Source organism: Astatotilapia calliptera, chromosome 1 (genome assembly GCF_900246225.1).
Source record: "Astatotilapia calliptera chromosome 1, fAstCal1.2, whole genome shotgun sequence".
Lineage (NCBI taxonomy): Eukaryota > Metazoa > Chordata > Actinopteri > Cichliformes > Cichlidae > Astatotilapia > Astatotilapia calliptera.
Window position 1 is genome coordinate 30620250 of NC_039302.1, and position 24531 is coordinate 30644780.

At 38.9% G+C, this 24531-nt stretch overlaps 1 protein-coding gene across 2 annotated transcripts in view; it reads left to right on the forward strand.

The window, feature by feature from the left end:
• Window positions 1–24531, forward strand: part of garre1 (granule associated Rac and RHOG effector 1) — a 40193-nt gene that overhangs the window by 841 nt on the left and 14821 nt on the right. Inside the window, exons 2-6 of one of the 2 annotated variants that reach the window (XM_026174060.1) lie at window positions 13204–13538; window positions 14077–14645; window positions 23169–23381; window positions 23974–24114; window positions 24375–24470. In XM_026174060.1, the coding sequence (XP_026029845.1) occupies window positions 14142–14645; window positions 23169–23381; window positions 23974–24114; window positions 24375–24470 (954 nt within the window). In that variant the 5' untranslated portion in view covers window positions 13204–13538; window positions 14077–14141. Of the gene's footprint in view, window positions 1–13203; window positions 14646–23168; window positions 23382–23973; window positions 24115–24374; window positions 24471–24531 lie in introns of both variants that reach the window. The other variant, XM_026174054.1, reaches the window with a different exon arrangement.

Consider the following 24531-nt stretch of genomic DNA (forward strand, 5'->3'; position numbering starts at 1 on the left):
TGTGCCTTTCTGTGCTCCGGCTTGCTAGCTAACACGAAAGCGAGCGTCTGGTTCTAAGTGGCAGGCGGCTGAGTGTCAAAGACCGGGGAAAGCAAGGGACCTAGTGTGCTGGGTACCCACCGGGGGTGGCATTTCCCCGTCATTCGCTTATCCAGCGTTTGGCGTGTTGATGCCGCGAAAGGCTTTCCGGCGACACCGCGTTTAGGGCGTTAAAAGGCCGTATTAATAGCTGCGACATAGTGTTCCCATGACTTGGGCCATGTCATCGCAGAGTTTCGATGAAACCGGCTAACTGCGCTTGCGGGGATTCTGTTACACCTTCCTGCTAAATAGTGATCGTGTTTGACAATAACCCCCTTACAAAACTAGCTAGCTAGTTGGTTTTCTTCCCCGCTGGGGTTTCAGGATTAAGTAACAAGCTGTTGTAATAATAGCCCTAGAGTAGCCTTGCTGTGTTTAATAACACGTACAGAGCAGAGCAGCAGTAATGCTGTAGAGGTCTTGATATCGTATCCTCAGACATGCTATTATGGTCTTTTAATACTCGCCTCTTGGTTTACATTAATTTCGATATATTGACCTTAAATAATCGTACTATAAGTAAAGTAGAAACTTGCACAGCTACATTGATGTCGATGTTTTTATATAGTCTCTACAGTACAGAGAAGATGAGTGGAGTTGTATTAATAAATAACGTTGCCCCACTTCTTTGGAGGGGTGTAGCCATCTACAGTCTAGCCAGATGTCTGTCGTTTGAGATCGTGTGGATGTGCTTGTGGTGAAAGTAGAAGCTGTCCTACTGTCTGATCGTGTCTTGGCATAGGATATCACCTATGATTTGAGATGTCTGTGCGCTGATTGGCTATTCATACGTGCAAGGTTTGCCATGAGCAGCCACTCTGATGAAGACTGATAAAATTGTTGTCATTGCATGATTCATATTTTCTTGCTTGTTAGGTAATAGGGGTGTGCAGTTAATTTGATTTCAATTACAATTTTTGCCTTCCAAGGGCTTTTAAATTAAGATAATTGGTATAAAATCCACTTTAAGGCTCTTCTTTCACCTTTGAGGAGCCTCAGTTGATTCCCTGTTAAGCTCTGTTTGGTTTAGTTCAGCTCATGTCAGTTGAATTATAATTAATATTCATGAAGATCAACTTCATTAACGTATTTTCTTGAAGTTTAATAAAACCACTGTTTTTCAGTGGCTTTGTTGACCCTAACACACAATTTCATCTAATATTGTCCAATAGGTGGTTTAGGTTTGCTGCCTTCCAAAGTAAAGATGTTATCATTGAGAAATGCCTGTAAAAGGCTGTGATCTTTTAAACTTTTATTGAAAGTTGTTTTCACTCAGATGACTGTGTTTGTCACTGGTGTTCAATGTTTTTTGTTGTTGTTGTTTTTTATTTTTTGTTAAAGTGAAGATGTATGGTAAAGCCAGTACGTTCCTTTTGTGGAGTTTTGCATGCATGTACAACTGTCATTAAAACAACCCTGAACCTTTGTGTTGACATCTGCCACAGCTGTGTCTCTGTGGAAATACATGCTTTGCACTGCAAAATTCCTGTCTGTTTTAAACTCAATTCCTTTGGATAGCCTTTGTGCCTGAATGGGCACCGTAGCTGGTGGACTAGCACTGAGGCTCCAGTTGTTTTCATACTATTATTTGTTGCCAGTATTTGTCAACATGTGATATATATGACCTGGAGTGCCATTTTCCTCAGTCTAACTTTAAATCCGGATACATGTATGAGGAAGTCAGCAGTCACAAGATTACTGTTTGCACTTGCATCGGGTGGAGTGCAGGCACTTCATGGGCCTGAATGATATTTCCTTAAACAAAGGAGTTTTATAGTCATTATTGTTCCACGTCAAATTTATGTAGGTGAGTCTTACAGAGACATTTCCACTGAGGGGGAAGTAGGTGATAAACAGGAATTCCTTCATTTTGTGTATTTAGTTTTACTTAAAAATTTTCATTTAGACCAGAAAGATTTGCAAGATGTTATGTAGCCAGTAACTACAACTTCCAGAAAGTTGGGAGTCTGTGTTAAATGTAAATACATTGCAATGATTTGCACTGTTTAGAGTTTGCGTTTTGTACGTAGGATTTAAATCTTGCATTCAGTTGGATAGTTCAAATACTGGAACTGGGAAAAGTTATTGCTTACTGAAAAATGGCTTTTCTAAGCTCAAAAACAAGCTTTTAATGGCGATTACTCATGGGACCACATCTGGCTCACATATAGCTAAGGCAAAGAATCATCTCAAGTAAAGAGCCTTTTTTAATGTAAATGTTTGTATTTTGTTGTTATTTTTGGCTGCATTTGAAACAAATGTAATTAAGCTTGAGTAAATTAACTATAAATTAAAGGTTACTTTTTTTCTGGTAATTTTTGTTTAATACATGTAAAAAGTTCCTTGGTAGGTGCTAATTGATTCCCTGTTGCCATTAGCTGATGCTGTGAGTGTGACATGATTTTGACATATAGATGTCTCTAGACTTTGACTTTAATCAAACATGTGAAATTTGGGACAGACTGGACAATTTACATTTCACATGTCTCTGATCATATTAAATAATTTTCAGCTGCAACCCATTTTATTCTGTTAATCTTTTTCCTTTGTGTGGTTTGTGTTTGTATTTTCCTTTGGATGAATAAAACTAACAGTATTTATGTGTGTCAGAGGGCTTGGGTCTACCTCTTTCTCTTACATGGGCTGTTTCAACTCTGTCTGCTAGTGTGTCATGTAGGGCAGGACAATATGGTCATAAATATTTATCATGATATATATTTGAAAATTTGGGATAACAATATAACTGACGATATAATTGATGCAAGACAAAATACTTTACAACTCCACAACTTTATTAGTGCAAAAAAAAAAACCCATCAATGTATTTTCAATTAAACAAGCAGCTAACAAGCATACAGTGCGTATTACTCTGCAAGGCTCCTGACTACAGTAGCCGTAATGCTCTGACAGTCCATCAAGCGGTCCATCCTTCGTAGCTTACGAAAGTCTTACTAAAACATTTTTTGACAAATTTTTGAGCGCCATGTACCACATAAAATTGGTTTGAGCTAAGTAAGCACAACCAGAATTCATACATAAGGTGCACCAGATTATAAGGGGCACTGTCGATTTTTCAGAAAATCAAAGGATTGAGGGAGGGAGGGGGCTTCTTCCTTGAAATCTCACCCTTGTCTCCTGGGAAACCAGTTTAGCCTTAGTTTGTGGTCAGCTATTTGCCCCTCAGTCAAATGTTCCCAGTGAGAAGCATGACTGTTCATGCACCAGAGATGATCAAATGAAACAAGACTACCATGAAACTCTATAGAGAAACTTCTCTTTATTAATCCCTGCAGAAAATATGCAGCTTAGACGTTGGGATCAGTTACTAAAAATCAAGCAGTGGAGATGGCAAAGATTTTATAGATTGTTGTAAGGTATTTCAGTAGTGAATCAAACATTTGTCCAGTGTTTAAATGTTTCATAGTCTGCACCCTGTGCCATACCTGCCAATGTATTGTATTGTTTTGAAGCACTCAGTCAGTAAACAGCCTTTCTTTATCCTCTGTGCAAAGGATTGTCATTTACTGAGTTTTGTAACTGTGTGAGAATTAGGAATGATAAAATCTGTAGTGATTTATGGGGTTGCTTTGCTCACTTCAAATCTTTGTTTTGTATTTGCTACGCAACGCTTCAGGAACAGTGAACCGGCTGCTGACAGCAAAGCGTCAGCATTTTGGTTGTTTTTCACATCCTTGATGCCAAGATCTTGTCTTTGAATGTCTTCAAAAGTCTGTAACTTAAATGCAAATTGCGATCAACATGCATATTTTATAATTTTGAGCTTTAAAATGAGTTTTTATTCCCATTTCATTTTGGCTTTTTAAATTCACTTTTGTTTTAAATAGTTTTCAGATTTTTGTTAATTTAAATTTAATTTGTTGTTTTGTTTACTTTAGTTTTCATTAGTTTAATTTTTTTATTTATTATAATGTCAATGGTATTTTTTTAGCTAAAAACTTTAAGTTCAGAACAGATATTACAATGCAAACAGCTGTGAAAGCAGCTGACTCAGTCACTTCCTCCCACTGTCCAAAGAAATGCATGGGTTAGCTTAATTAGCGATTCAAAGTTGACTGTGTTTGTGAATGATTGTTTGTCAGTCTGTATCCCACCTTTAAGCTAATAGCAGTTGAATCAACTCAAGATAATTAATTAGCTGTAGAGCTGGGCGATAGAACGATAACGATATGTATCGCGATATAACTTTTACTCGATAGAGAAATTAAGCTATCGCGATAGACCTCGCTGCTCTTGTCCTCTTAAAAAAAAAAAAAAAAAAGGTCAGCCAATCCAAACTAAGTAGCGCAGAGCCGAACCAATCACAGCCGCAGCGTCACGTCGCGTGACTTGTTACGTACAGCACAAGTGCCAAGCCGCACGTGTGTTTGTTTGGGAAGCAGCCAGCGGGTAATGGAGGAAATGAGTGTGCCGACTAGAAAAATCAACCGAGCGTGACCGAAGAGAAAACAGATGATGGTTCCAATGCCGGAGAGATTGTCAAACGGAAGAGCCATAGAAGTTCCGTAGTGTGAAGGTATTTCGGCTATTTCAAGTCTGACAAAAAACAGAGTAGCGTGCACTGTAAATTGTGCCGAAAGCAAGTCTGGAAATACAATAAACTGGTGCATGCGTCACACTGTGCGCCACGTTATTGTTTCGGTGAAATGAATTTCTACAATACTGTTACTGTTAATTCTACTCTCTGCAGTGTTTAAATGCTTACATATACACAGTTACTGTCCGTCCACACATACGACTCGGTTCTGCTTCTATGCCGCAGCTTTGTTTACTTTTTCCCACCGAGGCTTCTAGACTTCTGATTGGCCAACATTTCTGCACGGTTAGGAATCTAGTGCCACCTGCTGCTTTGGCATGTTCATAGCAGCGTTTTCCTTCATTTCTGCCTTTATGTGTGGACAGGATTATTTTTTTAAAACGAAAACGGAAAATCTCCGTTTTCAAAAATACCCGTGTACGCGTGGACGTAGCCTCATTCTCTGACTGGAAGCGCTAATTCGTCATTCGGCTTTTGTCAGACTAAAGTAACTGTTAAAACTGTTTGAAAAGCTAAGCTATACAACAAGGAGAGATTGAGAATTTCCTTTTAGTTCTCAGTTTATTTGATATTGACAAAAGTTAGTCAGTTTTGTCTGTTATTCTGTAAAACAAACTAAGATTTATTTTTAGAATTAATATTTTGTAAGTGGAATTGACAATTTAGTAGTCTGTTTCGTTTGTTCTGTTTTGAAACTTAAACGCTTTAGCGGCTGCCTTTTGTGTAGTTTGCAATATTTGCCTTTATTTATCTGAAAAAGTCTCATGTTCCTTAAGTACATCTACCCTGTTGAACTTATTATGGGAAATAAATATTTAAATAAAAACAAGCTGCTGATTATTTCACATTTTACTTGTGAGCAACGGCACATTTAAATCTTACAAATATAGTTATTTGGCTTATATCGTGATAGATATCGTTATCGCCTGAAATGAAAAAAACATATCGTGATATGAAAAAATCTCATATCGCCCAGCTCTAATTAGCTGTTGACAAAAGGGATGCGTACCAGTTTAATAAATTTATATAGCTTATTTATTTAACAGTGGGGTCAGATCAGTACTTGGTATAAGAAGATGCCTTAAGCCATGGTCTCCGGATCGAATAAGAAGTGGTAAAAGCTAGATTGGTGCAGCTATATTAATGATAACATGCATAGTGCTATACTTGGCTTGATTTTCTTTTACTACCCTATTTAGATTTACGGCTTCTGTGACACCTCTATATATTTTGTCATTGTGGCTAAACGGGAAAGGTAAATTCTATCTTTCTTTTTGGCTATAAATACAACTCTCATGCTTGGCATGTAACACAACCTGCAATCTCAGTATACAGTCTGCTCAGTTTAGGCTGAGGAAAGCATTTTCATCCCCACAGGTTGCCACCAACCTTTTATGAATGGAACTGACGTCAGAGCCTTTCATCACAGCTCTCACTTATTGAAACCCACTGGTTAGGCACAGTAAACATGGTCTATTGTACAGAGTTATTTGAAGAGGGTATTTGAGCTTATTCCGATTGCTTAATGTTGACTGTTGAAAGGTATTTAGGCTTTGTGCAAAAGCTTAGATTAGATCAGATGAGATGGGACTTTTATTTAATCAAATGAGATTCATGCATGCATGTCAGCTGACATCTTGATTCCCCGTTAGACTTTAATAAATTTGGGACATATGCTTTTTGTTTGTTCTTAGGGTGATGGAATGTATTAATATTTAATTAAGTCAAAAGCACATGTTGAAGTCTGTGCAACACAGACGTATGAGGCCTGTGAGTGTGTCCTTTGTGAGTGCGGCCTGTTCACTATTTTTATTGGAGCCATAAGCTACTTACAGTGTGTGTGTTAGGACACTACAGGTTAGTCTAATATTATCCAGCCAGCTGTATCAGCCTCTTGACTGATATGTCTGAGCAAACTCATAACAGTGGTACTTAAGCAGTAGGAAAGGTTTCACTACTGCTTTATAAAGTGCAAATTCTGCCAAAAAATACAATTTAGCAGAACTGGAAAAGTGTTTAGAAACAGTCTTTTGTAATACCTGATTATAAAATCAAATTTATTTTTAGTTTCAAGCCAAAAACGGGACCAAAACAGAATTAGTTATGGGAACAAAACCACAACAATCAAAACCCGCAATGCCTAAAAAAACAGGGCCAGGATTAAAAAGAAGGAAGAAGACGAAGAAGAAACAGACTATATTGATGGGGGGGAAAAGTTGTTATTAATATTAATATTAAATTGTAGCCAAGACCTTTATTTTTCTCTTCCTCTTACAAAGTCATGCAGCTGCATGTGCAAGTGTGCATGTGTGTGTTTTTTCTGTGTGCTGGTATGAGGACACCAGGGCTGCCACAATACTCTCCTTGTGCTCTGTGGGCAAGAGGAGCCTGGCTCAGCTCCTATCACACAGTTGCTCACGGCACTTGTCCTGTCATTCGGACTGACCTCCTCGACCTGTCTGCCGATTCTCAGACTTCACTGTGACTTATCTGCTCTTTGGAATGTCTTCAGTAAAACACACAGTGTAAACTTTTCCTTCCATTTCAATTAGTGCATCATTTTTTAAACATGCATTTTTCATGTTTACATTACATTTTGTGGAGATGTTTTGCAGCATATCCGTTTTTCTGGCCCACATTAAGAGTGTTCTTGGGGAAATGCATTCCTTTGCTTCATTGGCAACAGATGTAGAGGAGGACATTTTTTTACTTTGCGCTGAACCTTTTGGAGTGTCTAAAAACGGAGCAGTGTGGACTTTCAGGGCAGCTGTTTTGCCCATGAAGGCCGAAATAGACTTCATGAGAGAGCTAATGTCGGGCCTGTGGCTTGAGCATCAGAGGGCTTGTGTTTGCCTCCCAGTGGCAGATGGATAAGGAGCTGTCAACATGGGTAACAGCTGCCCCATCTACAGCTATTAAGCCACCTAGCTTTGAAGTAACAGTGACACAAATATGGCAGAGTATCCAAAAGTAACTGCTGTTATGAACTCTGAAGGTTGCATTAATTAACACAAGGGTGTTTTAATGTTGTAAAACCTATAGAGAAATTTGAATAAAATAAAATGCAGACCCCTGCCAATAGTCAAGTAGAGCTGATCAGTATGAATATCTGTTACAATACAAGTGTAGCCCAGACAGTATTATTTAAGTAGTTGTGGCATTTCTGAATTATTATCAGTATTTCAAGGATTTGTTGCTATTATACTACCTCATTTTTAAGGTAGTCCTTTGTAAGCAGTTGTTTGGCCAGCAGGTTGTAAAGACAGGTACCATGACTTTACTACATGCCCAGTGGCATACTTGGCTTGAAGTTTTTGTTACTGGCGACAAGGAGCTTGCTCCAGGAAACCTAAACCCCCTTCCTGTTGAAGTTGAGCAGCTGACATGTACGGCGAGTGGGGAAGTAGGGCTAACATTAGCCCTAAGCGGCTCCTGCTGGAGGAAGGACACTAAAGTGGGCTGGCAGAACTCCAGTGCATCCGGAGGGACGCTCTTATCACACGTGTTTGTTTGGGTGCAATCTCTAACACACTGTGCCCTGCAACAGGAGGCTGTCAGCCAACAGAGCTACCCTAAGAAGCCAATAGGCCTCATTAATATTGATGCCGTGTCTGCTTCTCTTGGGATATCCTCTGCCTGCAGAGTTTTGTTGCCAGGAAGGAAATGTAGACCATGAACACTCTCTAATAATGTCACTTTGTTGTTTGGGTTGAATTGAGTCTGACTTACAGCACTCATTTAATGTGTTGTTACTTTTGTTGTTCACAGCCCTAAAAAAAAAAAAACAAGAAAAAAACATAACAAAAACACAACTACTGAACACTGGTATAGAATGATGGGCCTGCCAAATAAGATGGCATTTACTGACATTGGCTGAAAAATGTAGTGTGTCACCAATTTTAAGCTGGCTAAATGATTTTAACTGTGCTAGATTGTGTGACGAAGCTATTCACTTTTTTTTTTCTTTTTTTCTTTAAAGTGAAAGATAATAGAACCACATTCCTTATACTAGGCTCAGATTAATACCATTGTGATTGTAGGGTAATCTCGATAGTATGAAGTTAATTGACAAATTTTTTTATTTGAATCAGCATTTTGTTTCTTCATTTTTTTCCCACTATCACTGCTTTTTTGTTAATCTTAAGAGTTTCACTTCCTTTAAGCATATCTTATGACACTGTCATGGGCAACATCTAGAGCTGAAGTGCGAAGTGGCATATAGACTTTAGGCTGACTCCAAAAGGGGGTCAGTCAACATAAGCCCCCTTTTCCATTAGTGCCGACATGGATCGACTTGCCGCAGTTCGCCATATTTATCAGGGTTTTCAATTACTTTATTGTACCTGGTACATAGTACAAAAATAGTACCTGCTTGGCCATGATTCCAAAGTGATCTGAGCAGGTACTGAAATGTGACGGCAGACTCCGTGGGACTGATTGGCTGGTTAGTGGTGTCACTAGATGAATCATGAGAGCATCTCTTTCACGAAAATAAGTCTGACGAAAAGCCACAGTAGCAGGTTTATCATCACCTTGACGTCGACCTTTGTTGTAGCTAATTATGTCACGGAACACTCAGGTGTATTGCTATAATGACGACCACACACATTAGGTGGTATTCGATTGTAATTGAAAACCAGACGATCTGAGTAGGGGCGAATGGAAAAGGGGCTATAGACTCAGCATTAAAAATCAAAGTCAAAGAATTCTTTTACTATTGGTGTATAGTTTCCCAATTTTTAACTACTTAGATGAGGGTGATTTTTCTTATTATCTTATTAATTTTTTTTTAAAAACTCATCCAACTCCACCTGGATTATTGACTTAACAGTTGCTTTGATTGGCATGTGTCTTAACACAGGGAGATGAAACCAATAGGTGTCTTGTACTTAGCTCACCAATTACTAGATAGCTAATCAAGCCAAGTAGTGTTGGCTGATGAATAACCACTCCATGTGCTTGTCCAAATAAAGGAAATTACAGCTAAAAAAAACAACAACCTAGCATCGCTGTAGCCACAAGAAGCGTGGAGACTTCAGAATGTGGACTCACTTGTCACATCACAATAGCTGTCAATCTTTATACTAAAATAATATTATTGTGAGGCAACATTGCCAACAGTACTGCTCTGAATGTTTGACAGATTTGTTTTTAATTACCACTGTTAATAAAAACGTTACATCCATGTCTTTGTTGTAATGCACTGGCAGCTTGTGTTCCCTTCAGGTGGATTTCAAAGAACTGCAACTGAAATTAATTCATTTAAATACATCCATGTTGTCTCCAGCTACCTGGGTCCGTATCCACAACAGGGTATAATCACTGCTTAAGAAACGATGTCCAGACTTCTCTCAGCCTTGGCGTCCAACTATTCTGGTTGATAACTCAGAATCAGAATCAGAATCAGAATACTTTATTGATCCCTGGGGGAAATTATTTTTTGTTACAGTGCTCCATTTTAAACCAACAAAACTGAGACATTCTCAAGCTAGCCAAGAGACTGTTTCTTTATTTTGACCTGGGTTGGACATGTTTGCAATGCCTCACCTCAGAGGCCTCCAGGAGGCCCTCCCGAATGACTGAGGTCCTCATCCTATCACTAAGGAGATTCAGGAGGCGGGAACAGACACAATTTATTTCTGCTGTTTGAATCTGCAGTCTCATTCTTTTAGTCATAACCCACAGTTTGTGAGGGAAGTAATGCAGATTGACAAGTCAGTGAATAGCTTTGCATTCAGATTGGCCTTCAATAAAGCAAACTGGTGCATCTATAGCACTGTAAATGCTAGACCAATCTTACTTTACTTCTCTGCTATTTGTAAACAAGAACCCTGAGATACTTGACTTCCTCTATTTGAGGCAGCAAATCTAAAGAGGGAAAAAAAAGAATAATTTCATGAAGATTAAATATATCCAACCTTTGTTTTTCCAAACCACGTTCCTAAAGCTGTCTAACTGCTGTCCACAATTAGTTTTAATTGTTTCCAGCTGTGTCCTGGTCCTTTACGTCATGCTGTATGACTAGCAAGCTAGTTTTGTTCGATGTGGTTTCCTCACTGACCTGTTTAGTATATTCATCAAGTTGTTTTGAAAGAAGACTAATCTTCCACCCATCATTTAGCCAAAAATAGTGTGAATGTGTGAGAACAAAAGTAGCCAGCTCTGGGCTAGCCGAGCTTAGGTTTCACATTTACTTTGTAGAAGCTTATATCCTATTACTTATGTCAACTAGCAGGCATTGTGGGCACCTGGCAGGTTCTCACTGTGCCAGTAATCCCTGGGATTTAGAGGCCTGCTGCACTGTTGCCCTAGTTAGCTGCTCTTAACCATTATAGACAATCATATAAAATTAAAATTTGCTATTCCTTCATCAAATACTTCCTAGAGAAAAGTTTTGTTTGTTTGTTTTCCTGAAAGAGAGCGTATCTACAATGCCTAGAATTTCTCTGCATAACTTGGTAGGTGGTAGTATAATTGATATTTTTGTACCACAACTAGATCTGAAAATTTGGAAAGAAATTATAAAGTAATGACAAATAATCATTAATTCAGGCCTCTAAAATGAAAGGATTTCCTGCTTTTCTTTGTTATATAACCCTGCAACCCAAATATTTTCTGGTCTGTTTTAGAGCTTGAACAAATAATTGGTTAATTGAATATATAGTATAATAAAGTTAATTGCATTACATTCTTGATACAGATGTGGGGTATTAGATCTTTGAATAAGCACTGACTAATTTAAATGTACAGCCAAGCTCCAGACTGGTCATCCTAGTTATCCCTGCAGGGTTTGTCTTGTAGTAATCACCCAGTTTTGTTTAGGAAAAGGTTGGCGTTAACATATTTCACTGAATCTTCGTCAATTGTAAACATGCAATACTTGCTGAACAAGTGTTGGAGATGAAACCTCCTGACTACGATGTACATTTGTGTGGTTGTTTTTAAGTAAGGTGTCCTTGTAGCAAATTTTCAAAATAATAACTGAAAGACTAACTACTGTAATGTAAGGGTTAAAAAAAATTGAAAGCACATTTCCCTTGTCCCTTCAAGAGGAGGTCAGTAGTTTCCCTTGGCTCTGTCTCTCAACTCAGTGGCCCAGGACAGATAAGGGTGGGCTGATTTTTGCTGGGCGTCCCCTCTGTTTGTGAAAGGAAGTGAGGTTTTGAAGGTCAGGCGAATGTTGGCGGAGATGCGTAATGGAAGCTACTCTGTATGTGGGACTACCACACAGCTGCTAAACCTACAGTGACAGCATCCTGGATGTGTTACCTAGCTGGGAATAATATTTTTTTTTTTTTATCTGCCGTTCCTGTTTCATTCCAAAACATAATTGTTTTCAGTGTGATGTTACAAGATAACAGTCAGATTTCTGCCTGGTATATGGAAAGCCGTTTCATGAAGAAAATGGTCAGTCAGGATCATGTTCAGTGTCCTATTGACTTTATTGTCATAAAGAGTGTCTGTTTTAGTCTTTAGTGCCACGAAGCTCTCTGCAAGTGCATAGCTAAGGAACTGGTTTAATGGGAATGTATTCTTTGTTCCTTCCTAAAACACTGCGACCTAAGATGAGAAAAAGGTTATTTTACACCTGCGGATTTAAGGCATGTTTCTTTTGGATCAGTTTACATGAAATGTTTATTTATTTAACTTATATGATTCCAGATTATGTTTAGTATTGTTTTATTGTCAGGAATCTTATTAACTGTGGTTTGTCTTGAGACCTTCTAAATTGCAAATCTTCTGACAGTCACAAGCTAGAAGAGAAGTGAGGCCAAATCCACTTTAATGTTAACAATATAAAATATTATATTCCTAATTCAGTGAAAAGGCCAAAGGGAGATGGAAAAGTCACACAGAATGAGAGTATTGTGACTCCTACTACGTGTAGTTCAACAGACCCCGCAGTGTCTTCCAACAATGGCTTCATGCAGGAATTTCTGTCTGCAGCTGTGTACTGCTAAACCAGACACTGCCAGAGATTCTTTGCACAGACGCTCAGTGAGGTATGGTATTAGTAATCGTCTAGAAATGTACAACTAAAGCACAGCTCTTTACCAAACTGTAATACAATATTAGCAGCAATTTCAGGGAATTGTGGCTGATCGCATCCTTCCCAATCAGTTTTCTAAAATAAAAGCCTTTGAGTGTCACTTCTGGTTTACAACACATAATGGGTAGTACAACTTTATGGTTGTGGTTTGATATCACTGATTGGATGTCACAGCAACTGAACAAAACTAAAGCAAGTTGATATTTTGTGGCTTGCCTATTGTATTGTAAAGTATACATGCTTTCTCTTATTGCTTTCCTTGTCACCATCCAGTAAAGGTTTCATACTAGAATATTAGTTGTTGTTTGAAGGCACATTACTTGACAGTTTATACCTGCGCCATTCTATGTACTAATCCTAAAACTTTAGAAGTCAGCTGAAATTAGCCATGTTTTGATTTTTGTAGAGCAGCCAGTTTATTTTAGGTTGTCACAGTAAAGCAGTTGAAATTAAGCTCATCCTTCCTCTTTGACATGATGTTAACACTCTTCTGTGTCTCTGCCCTTTCCTCCCTTAGGAAATGACCTAGAGGCCTTACAGATACATTTGTGCTTTTGTCGCTCTAATCTGCATCTGCAGAGAACAGCGAGATCTGGAAGCACACTTGTTTCCGCGGTGAGTAATATCTACCTCAGCCAGCAGACGTGGAGAAACCGGGAAGCTGCTGGAGACTTCTGACAGGCAGACAGAGCTATCAGCTGGCCGCTTGCTCACTGCCTGCCGTGTCCTGCTTTGTGAAGAGGATTTGAGACGGACTGGATCTGTCTGCCCTTCGCCTCCCACTGCTCCTCTGCCAGCCACTGCAAAAGAAAAGACGAAGCCACATCCTCTGATTCCAGCATTTACTTGCTTGTGTGTTGTTTTCCTTTTTAAATTGCCATTTTCCTTCCGTGCTGTTGACCAGTGTGTCATTTTCCTCGGATTCATTTTTGCTTTCAGCTTTTAAAATAATTTTCTACTTTTACTGGCTGAAGCTGGTATAGGTTTATATATGTAAATACATAAGTGTATATACTCTGCATACTGTATGAAGGATTCCCCCCCCCCCCCATTCTGAAGGAAAGTTAATGCACTTTAAAACTCGGCTGTAATACTTTCCTCCTCTATTATGATCGTTTTGTTTGAAGCTGAAAACAGAGTATCTGGACCTGTGTCTTTGCTGTTTTTTAAGCTAGCATGATGATTTTGCAGCAGGGCTGCATGTGAGTATTTTACTCAGCTTGTCGGTTTTTGATCACCCTTCAGCCTCACCCACTTCTAAGTTGCCTCTCTACAAGGCATACTGAGATGAACCTCTGTGAGGTAGAATCCTTGAGCTGTCTTTATACCTAACTTGAACAGTTTCAGGACCGTTGAATTTGGCGTTTTGTTTTTTTTTTTTTCTAAAAAGGACAAGAACACTTTGTGAGGAAAAAGAAACTACAAACAGGAGCTTCCGGTGCTGTTGCACCACCTATGTATTGTTGTAGTGCGCAGGAAAGTAAAATGGACTACAAGCGTCGCTTTTTGCTCGGCGGGTCCAAGCAGAAAGTGCAACAGCACCAGCAGTACCAGATGCCTGAGCTAAGCCGGACCCTGAGCGCCTCTCTGGCCTCCTCTTGCTCTGCCTCTTCACCCATGGGCACTGGGGTAGGCATGTCTGGCAGCTGCCACCCACCTCCTTCTGGCACCTCTACCGCTGTTGCCGATATCCAGCAAGGCATCTCAAAATATTTGGATGCTCTCAACGTGTTCTGCCGGGCCAGCGCCTTCCTAACAGACCTGTTCAGCAGTGTGTTCAGGAACTCTCACTATTCCAAAGCAGCTATGCAACTGAAGGACGTGCAGGAACACGTCATGGAGGCCGCCAGCAGACTGACAGCAGCAATAAAGCCTGAGATCGCCAAGATGCTGATGGAGCTGAGCGCTGGAGCCGCCAACTTTAAAGACCAGAATGACTTCAGCCTGCAGGATGTTGAGGTAAGTCTCCAAATCACACGCAGTCTTTCTATGTGAACTTTTAAAGTCCACATGGTTCACAAAGACAACGTCAGATTGTTTTGACTTCAGTAAAAAACTGCTACAAAGAAATTTTAACATCAATGTCTAAATTTTGTTAACTAAGCTCACAAGCTGGGGTACTAAAGTTAGCCATGACATACTTTATCATATTCATGCACTCTGGAGAGGGGGCTAAGATGCTTAGCTGGTCTCTGTTAGAATGCTGGCTTCATGAATCAGAGTTTCCGGGCTCAAATAACATTCTAATTCCCAATGTTAAGCTGGTGTCAAGATCTGAGGGTGAGGTGTGAAAAACACTGCGGATGTGAGAAGAAAAACAGTTTTTGTCACCACGACATCTTTCACCAGTACTAAATTTGTTGAAGTGCACAATGGTTAATGCAGGCTGCAGCAGAGGTGTTCCTTATGTAAGTTTAGTAAAGGGTCTGTAGACTGTTATCCAGAGGCTCACTGCTAATGTCATTATTATCTTGCTGTCTTCTTTTTGTATGTCTCCCACATTGTCTTTTATTTTTTTGCTGTAACAGTCCGGTGCTATGTATACACACAGTGGTGTGACAGATTTGTCATAGCAAGATTCATCAAACAGCATCCTGATCTGCATCTGTCATATTTTGAATAAAAACTGTGTTTCTGCTCAAGAGAGTTGAGGACTCTACAAAAGAGGAAATACATGGAGTCTATTGGAGACTAATTAAACTGTCAATCCAAAAAATAACAGCATACAAATCCTATAGTTCTTATAAAAACCTGTTCAACTTTTTGTATGAAATCTAGGCTCTGTTTGACAAACTCTCAACTCAAGCCAGGTTCTTGCACACAGGTTAAATAACTTGCATTACACCTTTCAGGACACAATGATAAAAAGAAAATGGCAAGACTAAACAGGTACTTGTGTTTGTAATGGATAATAATCATCGGTTGATTATGGAAAATAAGGTATTTATCGTCGCAATTCCAGTTTTCAATTTTGCTGTAATTGTGTTGTCATAATAGTGTCTTCAAGGGTGCTGTGAGCATCGAGTAACTGAATCTTAATCTCTGCACCACACCCAAGCAGAAAAAAGCCCATATTTCCTAATGTTTACTATGCCTGCTTCTTTTAACCTGCATTGAATGCACATTTGTGAGCCCGTGGAACAACCTGTAAAAAATCATTGTGGCAAGGACATTCAGACCCAAGTACACACAAAATTGTTTCATGGGAGAAAACACTTATACTTGGTAGTAGACTAAAAGTTAGAGAAAGCAAAAAGTTGAATGGATAAATTTAAGATTTCCCATAAAAATGTTGGATCTGTACGAGAGCCATTTGAAACAGCTGATCACATTCGTCAGTAACATTGTAGTTTGAATGCATGTAACTGAAATTTGTGCCATTTCCGTTACATGCATCATTCGTAACATTGCGCACACATACTGTCCGATTAATTTGCAGTATGTGTATAATGTTAGCAGTGGTAACACCAACAGCCTTCTTTATTTGCAGCTTAACATCCACCTACCCATTCAGAATGTGGTTACACATTGCGCCAATGCTTATTCACCAGCTTGTTTCGACACACCTTATCCAACTGTTCATTTTCTAGATCAGAGTACTGCAGATTTGCACCAGCTCCTGGGGCTGTCATTCATCTTACTTTATTTTATTTTTTTACAACTTCCCGTAACACAATGAGGGGAACTGCTTCCTGATGGTGGCTGTGTAACATTTTAGCATCTTAGGTGTTGTGTATTAATTAAATATCAATGATTAATGTAACTCAGCAATCAGTATTTCTATTGCTGAATAGCAAGAGTAGCAGTGTTTAAACATCTAGTCTGGGTTTTTGTAGTTTGTGTAAAGATATTTTTATAGACTACACACAAATATTGGCAGAACTTAGACCAAGACTAGTCAAATTTCCATACCATTGCAGTGTGCCACAAATGACTTTGTATAGTTAAATACAACACTATAAAGCAAAAATTATGGGGATATTACTCAATCTATGCTACATGATAATACTTTATCATGTAGTAGGAGAGCTGCTACATTGCAGCGGCCAAGACACTGGAGGGCCTGCAGAACCTCAGTGGATGTGGCTGAGCCCAAAACAGGAAACACTTTTGCACCACAGTCGGTAAATCTGACTCTCTGTGGTCTTGGATATGCACAGATGAATATTAGAGGAAGCCCAAGTCTGTGAAAGTTTAGACCGCACAGCTTGGCACTCACATGTGCTGTCTAGCCTCAGGCATAAAAGGTACATTTGTTAAAATATTGAGAGAAACGTACTAATATTTTACTTTACAATGGCCTTTTTTCCAGTGTGTCAAATACATTGATCTCAGAGAAAACACTCTCCACAATAATGTTATGGTTGTAAAATGAAGGATAATGTCCCATGTGAACAAAAATATTTGAGGTAAGTAATCCAATAAGACTCTCCAGTATATTTTTTAGTAAATATTTTTTAATTTTAGGACAGTGTTTAGAAAAGTGCAGAGTTATCAGATTGAAGTGTACAGCATACGTGCACGGGTTTGTGATGAGTCATCTGCGGCTCATGTTTGTGTTTCGGTTTTGCATTGTTTTTAACAAAATATCTCTACTACTATCGGCCATGGTGTGCTTTGGTAGAAAAGAATTCGCTATACTCAGATTAGACTTGTTTAGACCCAGCTCATGATAATTGCAGCTAATTCAGTCTGTCTCGTACAATGTGTTGTGTTTGTGACTGTTGAGGGGATTTTCCTTTGTCTGCATGACTCGAGGAATGCTTTTTGGCAGTTCGATTTATTATGAGGTCTTCAAAAAGAACCAAATGCATTTCTGGTTTTGGAGAGTTGTGGTATGTGAAGCCCCCCCCCTTCTTTCCCTTGCTCACATCTTCTTCTCCTATTTCTTTCTTTTTTTTTGCCCCCAGGCCTTTTTTCACCCCCTGGTTTGTTTTGTAGACCTGGTCTACAAAACAAACCTTCTTTTTCCAAACCACAGCAGAGCTTTCTGAGCAGTCAAAGTGAGTCTACTGCCAAATATGCATGAAATTGTCACGGTTTGTTTGGAGGCTGTTTGCTGAGCTTGTAAGTTTAAACCGCAGAGCAAAGACCAGAGGCAGATGGTGAAGTCCTCGCAATCAGAAAGACCTTCATGGCTGTTTAAGTCAGACGACTGAATAAGCACTCTCAACTTGGTGCACAATGGAAACACTGGAGAAACACCACCTTGGTCTTCAACTGTTAAAAACACTCTGAGGATAAACCTTTCAACACGGTTAAAACTAGGGACGTGGACAACATGCACCATACAGTCTTTCATGAGCGAGATTTTAATTAAAAAAAAAAAAAGTCTACAGTCAGCCTAAACAGATGCACAACAGTTAGTTTGTAATGAAATATGGCATATCCTGCTGCTCACATGTTGGTGTAACAACATTTCTGGGCGTCCTTCTGTTTCCAGTTCAAACCAAAACAGATTAAAGGTTTAAAATAACCCCATGGAGTTTTTGACCAAGGGTGGGTCCTCTATCTGTTTGTATGAGAGCAAGCAGACTGACAATCTGATGTCCCCGATAAGGTGTGACGAAAAGTATAAGCTGGCATACACAGATGTAAACAATACAGGATTTAAAACATCAAAGAGCTAACTTAAAAAAAAAAAAAAGCAAACTATATGATTTATAAGGTCTCTACAAATATTAGATTGTAATAAATAATAAAATAGGCTCTGGTTAGAGTGGCCTCTAGGTCATAGCAGGTCTCCAAAGCAGAGCAAGGTCCACTGTCACTACCTGCAGTTTAAGACAACACCAAGATGGCCAGCTTGGTAGCACTTCAAACTTTTCAAAATAAAAGTGGCATCAGTTGTGGGTGATGTCTTTCTCAGATGAATTTAAAAGATGAGTCAGTTTAACATTTCTGAATGTTTATCAAATATTCTTGGGCAGTCCATCCAAGTTAAAATCCATTGTTATTACGGTCAGTATGTGAGATTGGGCAATTAATGAAGTTATTAAATCTTGGCTTTTTCACAACTGAGAGAAACGTTCATGTTTTATTCAATTATACTTGCGGTTTTTGACAACATGCGTGTTTCTTCAGAAAATGCGCGATAGTAATTTATAAAGAGTGTAAACAAACAATAACAACCAAAGAAGTGTGTATGATAGAGGCTGGCGCTCCATGTAACAGTTAGACCAAGCTTAATCTGCAATATCCTTTTCGTTTTACAACGAAAAGGATATTCTCTTAGATTGTCAAATCTGACAATCTAAGAGAAAGCATTGGAAATGAAGTATTTTTTTCTGTCAGATCATAATGGCCATTTTTAAAATTTTCACAGCTGACATCATCCTGATTGCATCAGATCTGCTAATATTTACTTTGAACCCAGCATTAGGCCTCAAGAAAAAAATGTGCTCGGCACGATACTTTATATATCTCTCTTAGCCTGATTGTTGTGCCATTTAAAGATGAACCCCATTTTAACCAAACTATGAGATTATATTGGATTTTTTTGTTCTGCTTATTTGGCTGATGAAGTTCCATCCACATGACTTTAGAGTCCCGCAGAACAGCTGTTTTACGTTTTTGAAGACTAGAATATCTAATAGGCCACTTCTGAGAAATGTAGGGGTCAGGATAATTGTGACCTTCCTGTTTCTTAGAAATGATTGTGTAAGGGGGAAGATGAACAGAGGTAGGCTGCTTGTTTTCTTTTGTAGATCAGACAGCAATGCAACCCCACTATGTAAGCATCTGGTTGTTGTAATAGCTTCACTCTCCTTTTACCCAGAAAAGGTCTGGACTTCAGGAACTCTACTCTCCCAGATCTGGTGTGGTGATTGTGCAGGTGTTCTCAGAAAATAGAAGTATAAATGTTGATGATTGATTCATGATTCGCCTTGTTTGGTTCTGAGGGAGGCCAGCATGAGCTTGGCTCTGCTGCACTCACTATTTCTCATATTTTCCATGACTGTGTGGGATACTGCACAGCCAATCACATGTGTTATCCATTATCTTATGCTTTAGCCATGTCCTCATTTTTTTTTCTTTCTTTGCTTGATTATAGCAGCCTTTGTAGCAGAGTAGTTTTTGATTTTTTTGTCAGCATGTGCTCATTTTGTTATCTTCATTAAGATATGCTGGTGATATCTACCTCGGCCCTCATTATCAGTGTTTGTTATGTTATTTTTCTGTTTGGCAAACATACTATATCTCCATTGAATAATTGACCTCTGATTAGTTGCTTTAACAGCAACAACAGGTGTTTCTCATGTAGTGTACCCTGGAAATGAGCCCGTATTTATCAGATCTCCAACTGAAGGTGGCAGGGGGATAGGCATCATATTATCCTACATAGTTTAGTGAATCTAAGAGTTTTGGCATGAACTTGCAGTTATGGATTTCATTTTGAGGACTGTAGCGACGGAAGTGTTGGCTTCTCCACCTTTTGCTGGTAAGTTGGAGTTCACTGTCGACTTTTGTACAGTTTTTTTTTTTATTGGCCTCAAAGGATAAATGTTGCTCATTTCAGTGATCCAGTAATGATTTTCCCAGTACTACCATAAAGGTTTTTCAGTTAAATATCCAACAGATTGTCAGTAGATTGCTTTGGAATTTTCTATAAATATTTAAGTCCCCCAGACATTCTAATTTAATCGAATTTAACTCATTCTATTTTTTCCTCTGACTTCTCACTTTGCACCATCAGCAGATTGAAATATCACAACTGATTTATATAACAACACCATCTCCCTGATATTCATGGTCCACATTGATGTATCTTTGTGATGAGTTGTTCAGAACGTATATATGTAAATGTGTATTTGCAAAATTGAGAACTTACTTTAGTGTGGCAGCATTTAGAACTAAGCAAAGACTGTGATGATGCATTGTCATTGTAGATATAAGCATCTTAGTATACTGACATTAGTTTTTTAGTCTAGAGCAGAGCTGTGCCATATAATATCTCAGAGCCACAAGTTTTCCTCTGAACTTGTCTTGTTTCTTTTCAGTCCAGGACCAGCTTGTTGTTATTTTAGTTGCATTATGAGGAACAGATTAAACAAACCACATGATATACTGACATTTTCAACTTTCAGACAGGATACTGACTCTGAGTCACAGAGAAACTTCTTGTTTGGTAGTTTTCTTTTCTTTTTCTTTTGGTGAGCTTTCATATTGCTTGTTGCACACTATATAAAAAACGTTTCTTTCATACTTACAGGGGTTTTCCTGGCTCAGAATGTTCAGTGAGTTGCATTACTTTCTCTGAACTGTAATTAAAAAAAAATGTAGTTAAAAAATTGTCGGGAAAGGTAGGTTCTCTAACTTGTTATGCTTGTTATAAGAAAACTCATTTTATAGTTCTACCTCAGGCTTGCTGTGGTAGAACTTTATTTATCCAATGCGCACACTGACTCAGAAAACATGTTGACATCTATAATTTTAAATGAGATTCCCAGAATCCAGTCAGTGCCCGAAGAACTGAAGTCTTGCAATCAGATTTTTATTTTTTATTTTTAATATAGAAAATGAGCCAGGAAGATACAGACCAATTAAAATAAGTTGAAACTGAGTTGCATCAGTAATTGGGAGGTATAGAAAGATTCAAACCTCATGGTGTAAGGTGTGATGATTCTTCAGTCTAAATATAAAAGCACATGTTTCAGTGTGTTTTCGCCTCAGCAAACAGTTCATCGGTGGAAATCAGAGTTTGTGCCAGCTCAGACTCTGCAAAAGATGCTGCTTAACAGCCTCTTCGTAGGTTTTCTCTTTTGCACAAACCACAATTAAACTTTGCAAAAGAACATGAAAAGAAGCCTGAATATTCAGAGGATATTTCTGGTCAGAAGAGCTCATATAAATTTGTTCAGTTTCTGTGAGGTCCAGCATGTTAAACATGAGCCCTGCTTGGAATACCACAGTGCATGGTCTTTGAATTTTTCCAGCACTGCTTTTGTATGGAGGATTGAGTGTGCCTTCAAAAAGACTTCATATGAAAAAATGGAAAAATAGACTAGAAGCTTGTCAATGAAATGTGTACCCACACATAACAGCGAGAACTACATTTGAGTTCCCGCTGTAATTATCGTAAACTTAAACAAAATCAATTTCATTTGAATTTTATATTTAGTTACTCTAAAGTTTCACTCTTGAGTCATTTGATATTTAAATGGAATCTGAATGAGGCAGTAAATTCCAAAGTCATGAGCATGTCAAATATGATAATTTATTTGGCAACGTGTCCTATTTTGTAGTTGTTACAAAACCAATGAAACTCCAAAGTCATGGCGGTTTTATGCCTCCAGTCATTTGTGCATCTTAGTTTTGGTGTCCGTGAATTGTGTTAAAGAATGAAGATGGCTTCGTTGTTGTTGTTCCTGTCTGCCATCATAAAGCAACTGCATATTTCTTACTTCAGAACTCAGCCCTATCCCTTGAGATATTTTCAGCAGGTATCTGAAAAAGAAAACCCTGTGACCGTAGCGAACCCACGGTGTCCTATTTCTCTTATTTTGCAAACTGAACAACAAACAGCTTGTCTGAACTCAGCAAGCACTTGCTTGGACACACTTTGTAGTGGAATGATGTCAGTTATTATTGTCAACTTTGCACATGCTTTTCCCACATGTGTGGAATAGTGGATTTTTCTCTCCTTGCTATAATGTTCTTATATAATTATCTATTTATCTATCACTAAAGTTTACTTTATCGTAAAGTTTAGGTTTGCTAAAATCTGGTAAAATGTTGTATTTTGGAAGTTGATGTATTGGTTATAGAGATTTGGTCTTGCCATCTTTCACATTACGATTCTTAAGTTTGTGTAAAAAAACAAATAGGAAATAAGGTAGCAAAGTGTTTCTGAAAGAGAACTTAAGTTTATTTGTTGGATAAGTTTGAGATTAATAGGGCATACAATCGTTGAAAGCAGTAGCCAGACTTTAATCTGCCTGGTATTCATTTGCTGTATGTGTGTATAAACAGTTTAATGGTTGTCGCTAGCATGTTTTTCAAAGCATTTATCTTAATATGCTGCAACTCGAGCCAAAACACATCATGCCTGCGCAACATCCTGCACCAAATTTACCGAAACAAGCATATATCACAGCTTTTGAGGTTTACCTGTCAAGCATGATGATGTTTTGTGTATAGAAAATAGTTGACACACTTCTTAATTCCTGGAACTTTATGGTTGAACAGGCAGGCAAATGCAAAAAAAAAAATATTAGATGGAGAAATAACTTGTTGGTAAAGCAACCAGTCATTACTTGACGAATGCTTCATTAGATAGGCGCAAACAAAGCAGCAAGCAGTTTTGTTTTAATCAACAATAACGAAGCCCAGAGGCATGTGGACATACAGGATTCCACCTCTATGCTGAGGGCATCCATATTGTTTGGTTTCTCAAACATCTTGACTGAGCCACATTCAAATAATGAGTGCTCTTAGACTTAAGGTATGTTGTAACTGTAATCTCTGTGTTCTTTTTCCCAGGTACTAGGTCGGTGCTTCCTCACGGTGATGCAGGTCCATTTCCAGTTTCTATCACAGGCTCTTCAGAAAGTCCAGCCCGTGGCTCAGTCTTGCCTGGCCGAGGCTCTTGCCCAGGCCCAAGAGCGCTGTGCCAATGCCCGCTCCCAAAGCTCTGACCTTGGGCCCCTTACAGAGCTGGAAGAAGCTTCCCGCTCATGGAAAGGTGCAGCTGAGGTATGCAGCCACAGCCCCAGGACTTTTCCAGATCTAAGCTTTGGAAATGTGTGGTTTGTCTGTGTGAGGTGAAAAAAAAACAGCTTGCTACACATTCCTGAAAAATGCCAACAATTTATGATTTCCAGTCCAAATTTCCTATTTCCTCTTTTCTAGGCTGTAGCCTGTCTGTAAACTTGCATTGCTATGTTCTTTAAAGCCTATCTCTATGTAGGAGAAGCTGTTTTGTAAGAGGACCCAACTGATCTCCTGGCTTATCAGTCTCCAAGGACCCTTTCAAGATTTGTTGTATACAGTGAAGCAGAGAGGAGAATAGTGGGTTGATTGATTTGTTAAACTCGAGCATGCAGAGTGTTAGCCCTGCAGGGAATCAGCCTGGATAGAGGGAGACACCAGAGGGCTCATATTTCAGAAGCTACACAAGATAGGGTTTTTGCAGCATTGAAAGAAAACTATCAGTATTATATTAGCATTATACATTTATTCTCAAGTACTTCTTGCTTGTGGTGAGATTTTGTTGCAGTGCAACATTTCATTGATGTTCCTGCTGTAAATTGACCCAGAGCTCTTTTGTATGCTGCTGTACCCTCAGGCCACGGCGAGGCTGAGAGAGAGGGGCCGGGACGGCTGCCTGGCAGGCATCCAGGTTCAGCAACTCTTTTGCTCCAACAACACGACCATCCCTGAGCACCAGCTGAAGGAGCTCAACATGAAGATTGACAGTGCTTTACAGGTGCAGTATGAGTGTATAGATCAGGCTAGGAAATGAGTTGCTGTTATTCCAGAGTTAGACATATACTGAGGTATGTTTTAAGAATCAAATGGACTTTGGTCTTTGAGGTTTTCTTTTCATTTTAATGGAATAATACAATGGAACTAGATGAAGTCTTATATTATAAAACTATAATATAATTACTTTAAAAAACCGCAGAGAGGAGAAATAAAAACTGTAACATATTAAAGTAACTGATCATTTTCTTCTTCCCTGTCCAGGCTTATAAAGCAGCATTAGAGAGCCTCGGTCATAGTGAGTATGCTCTGAAGGCAGGCTTTCATCTCAACCCCAAAGCTGTGGAGGCAGCCTTACAGGTGTGTTCACTATCACAAATTGTAACCTTTCCATGTCAAGGTGGCATGCTCTCCCCATGCT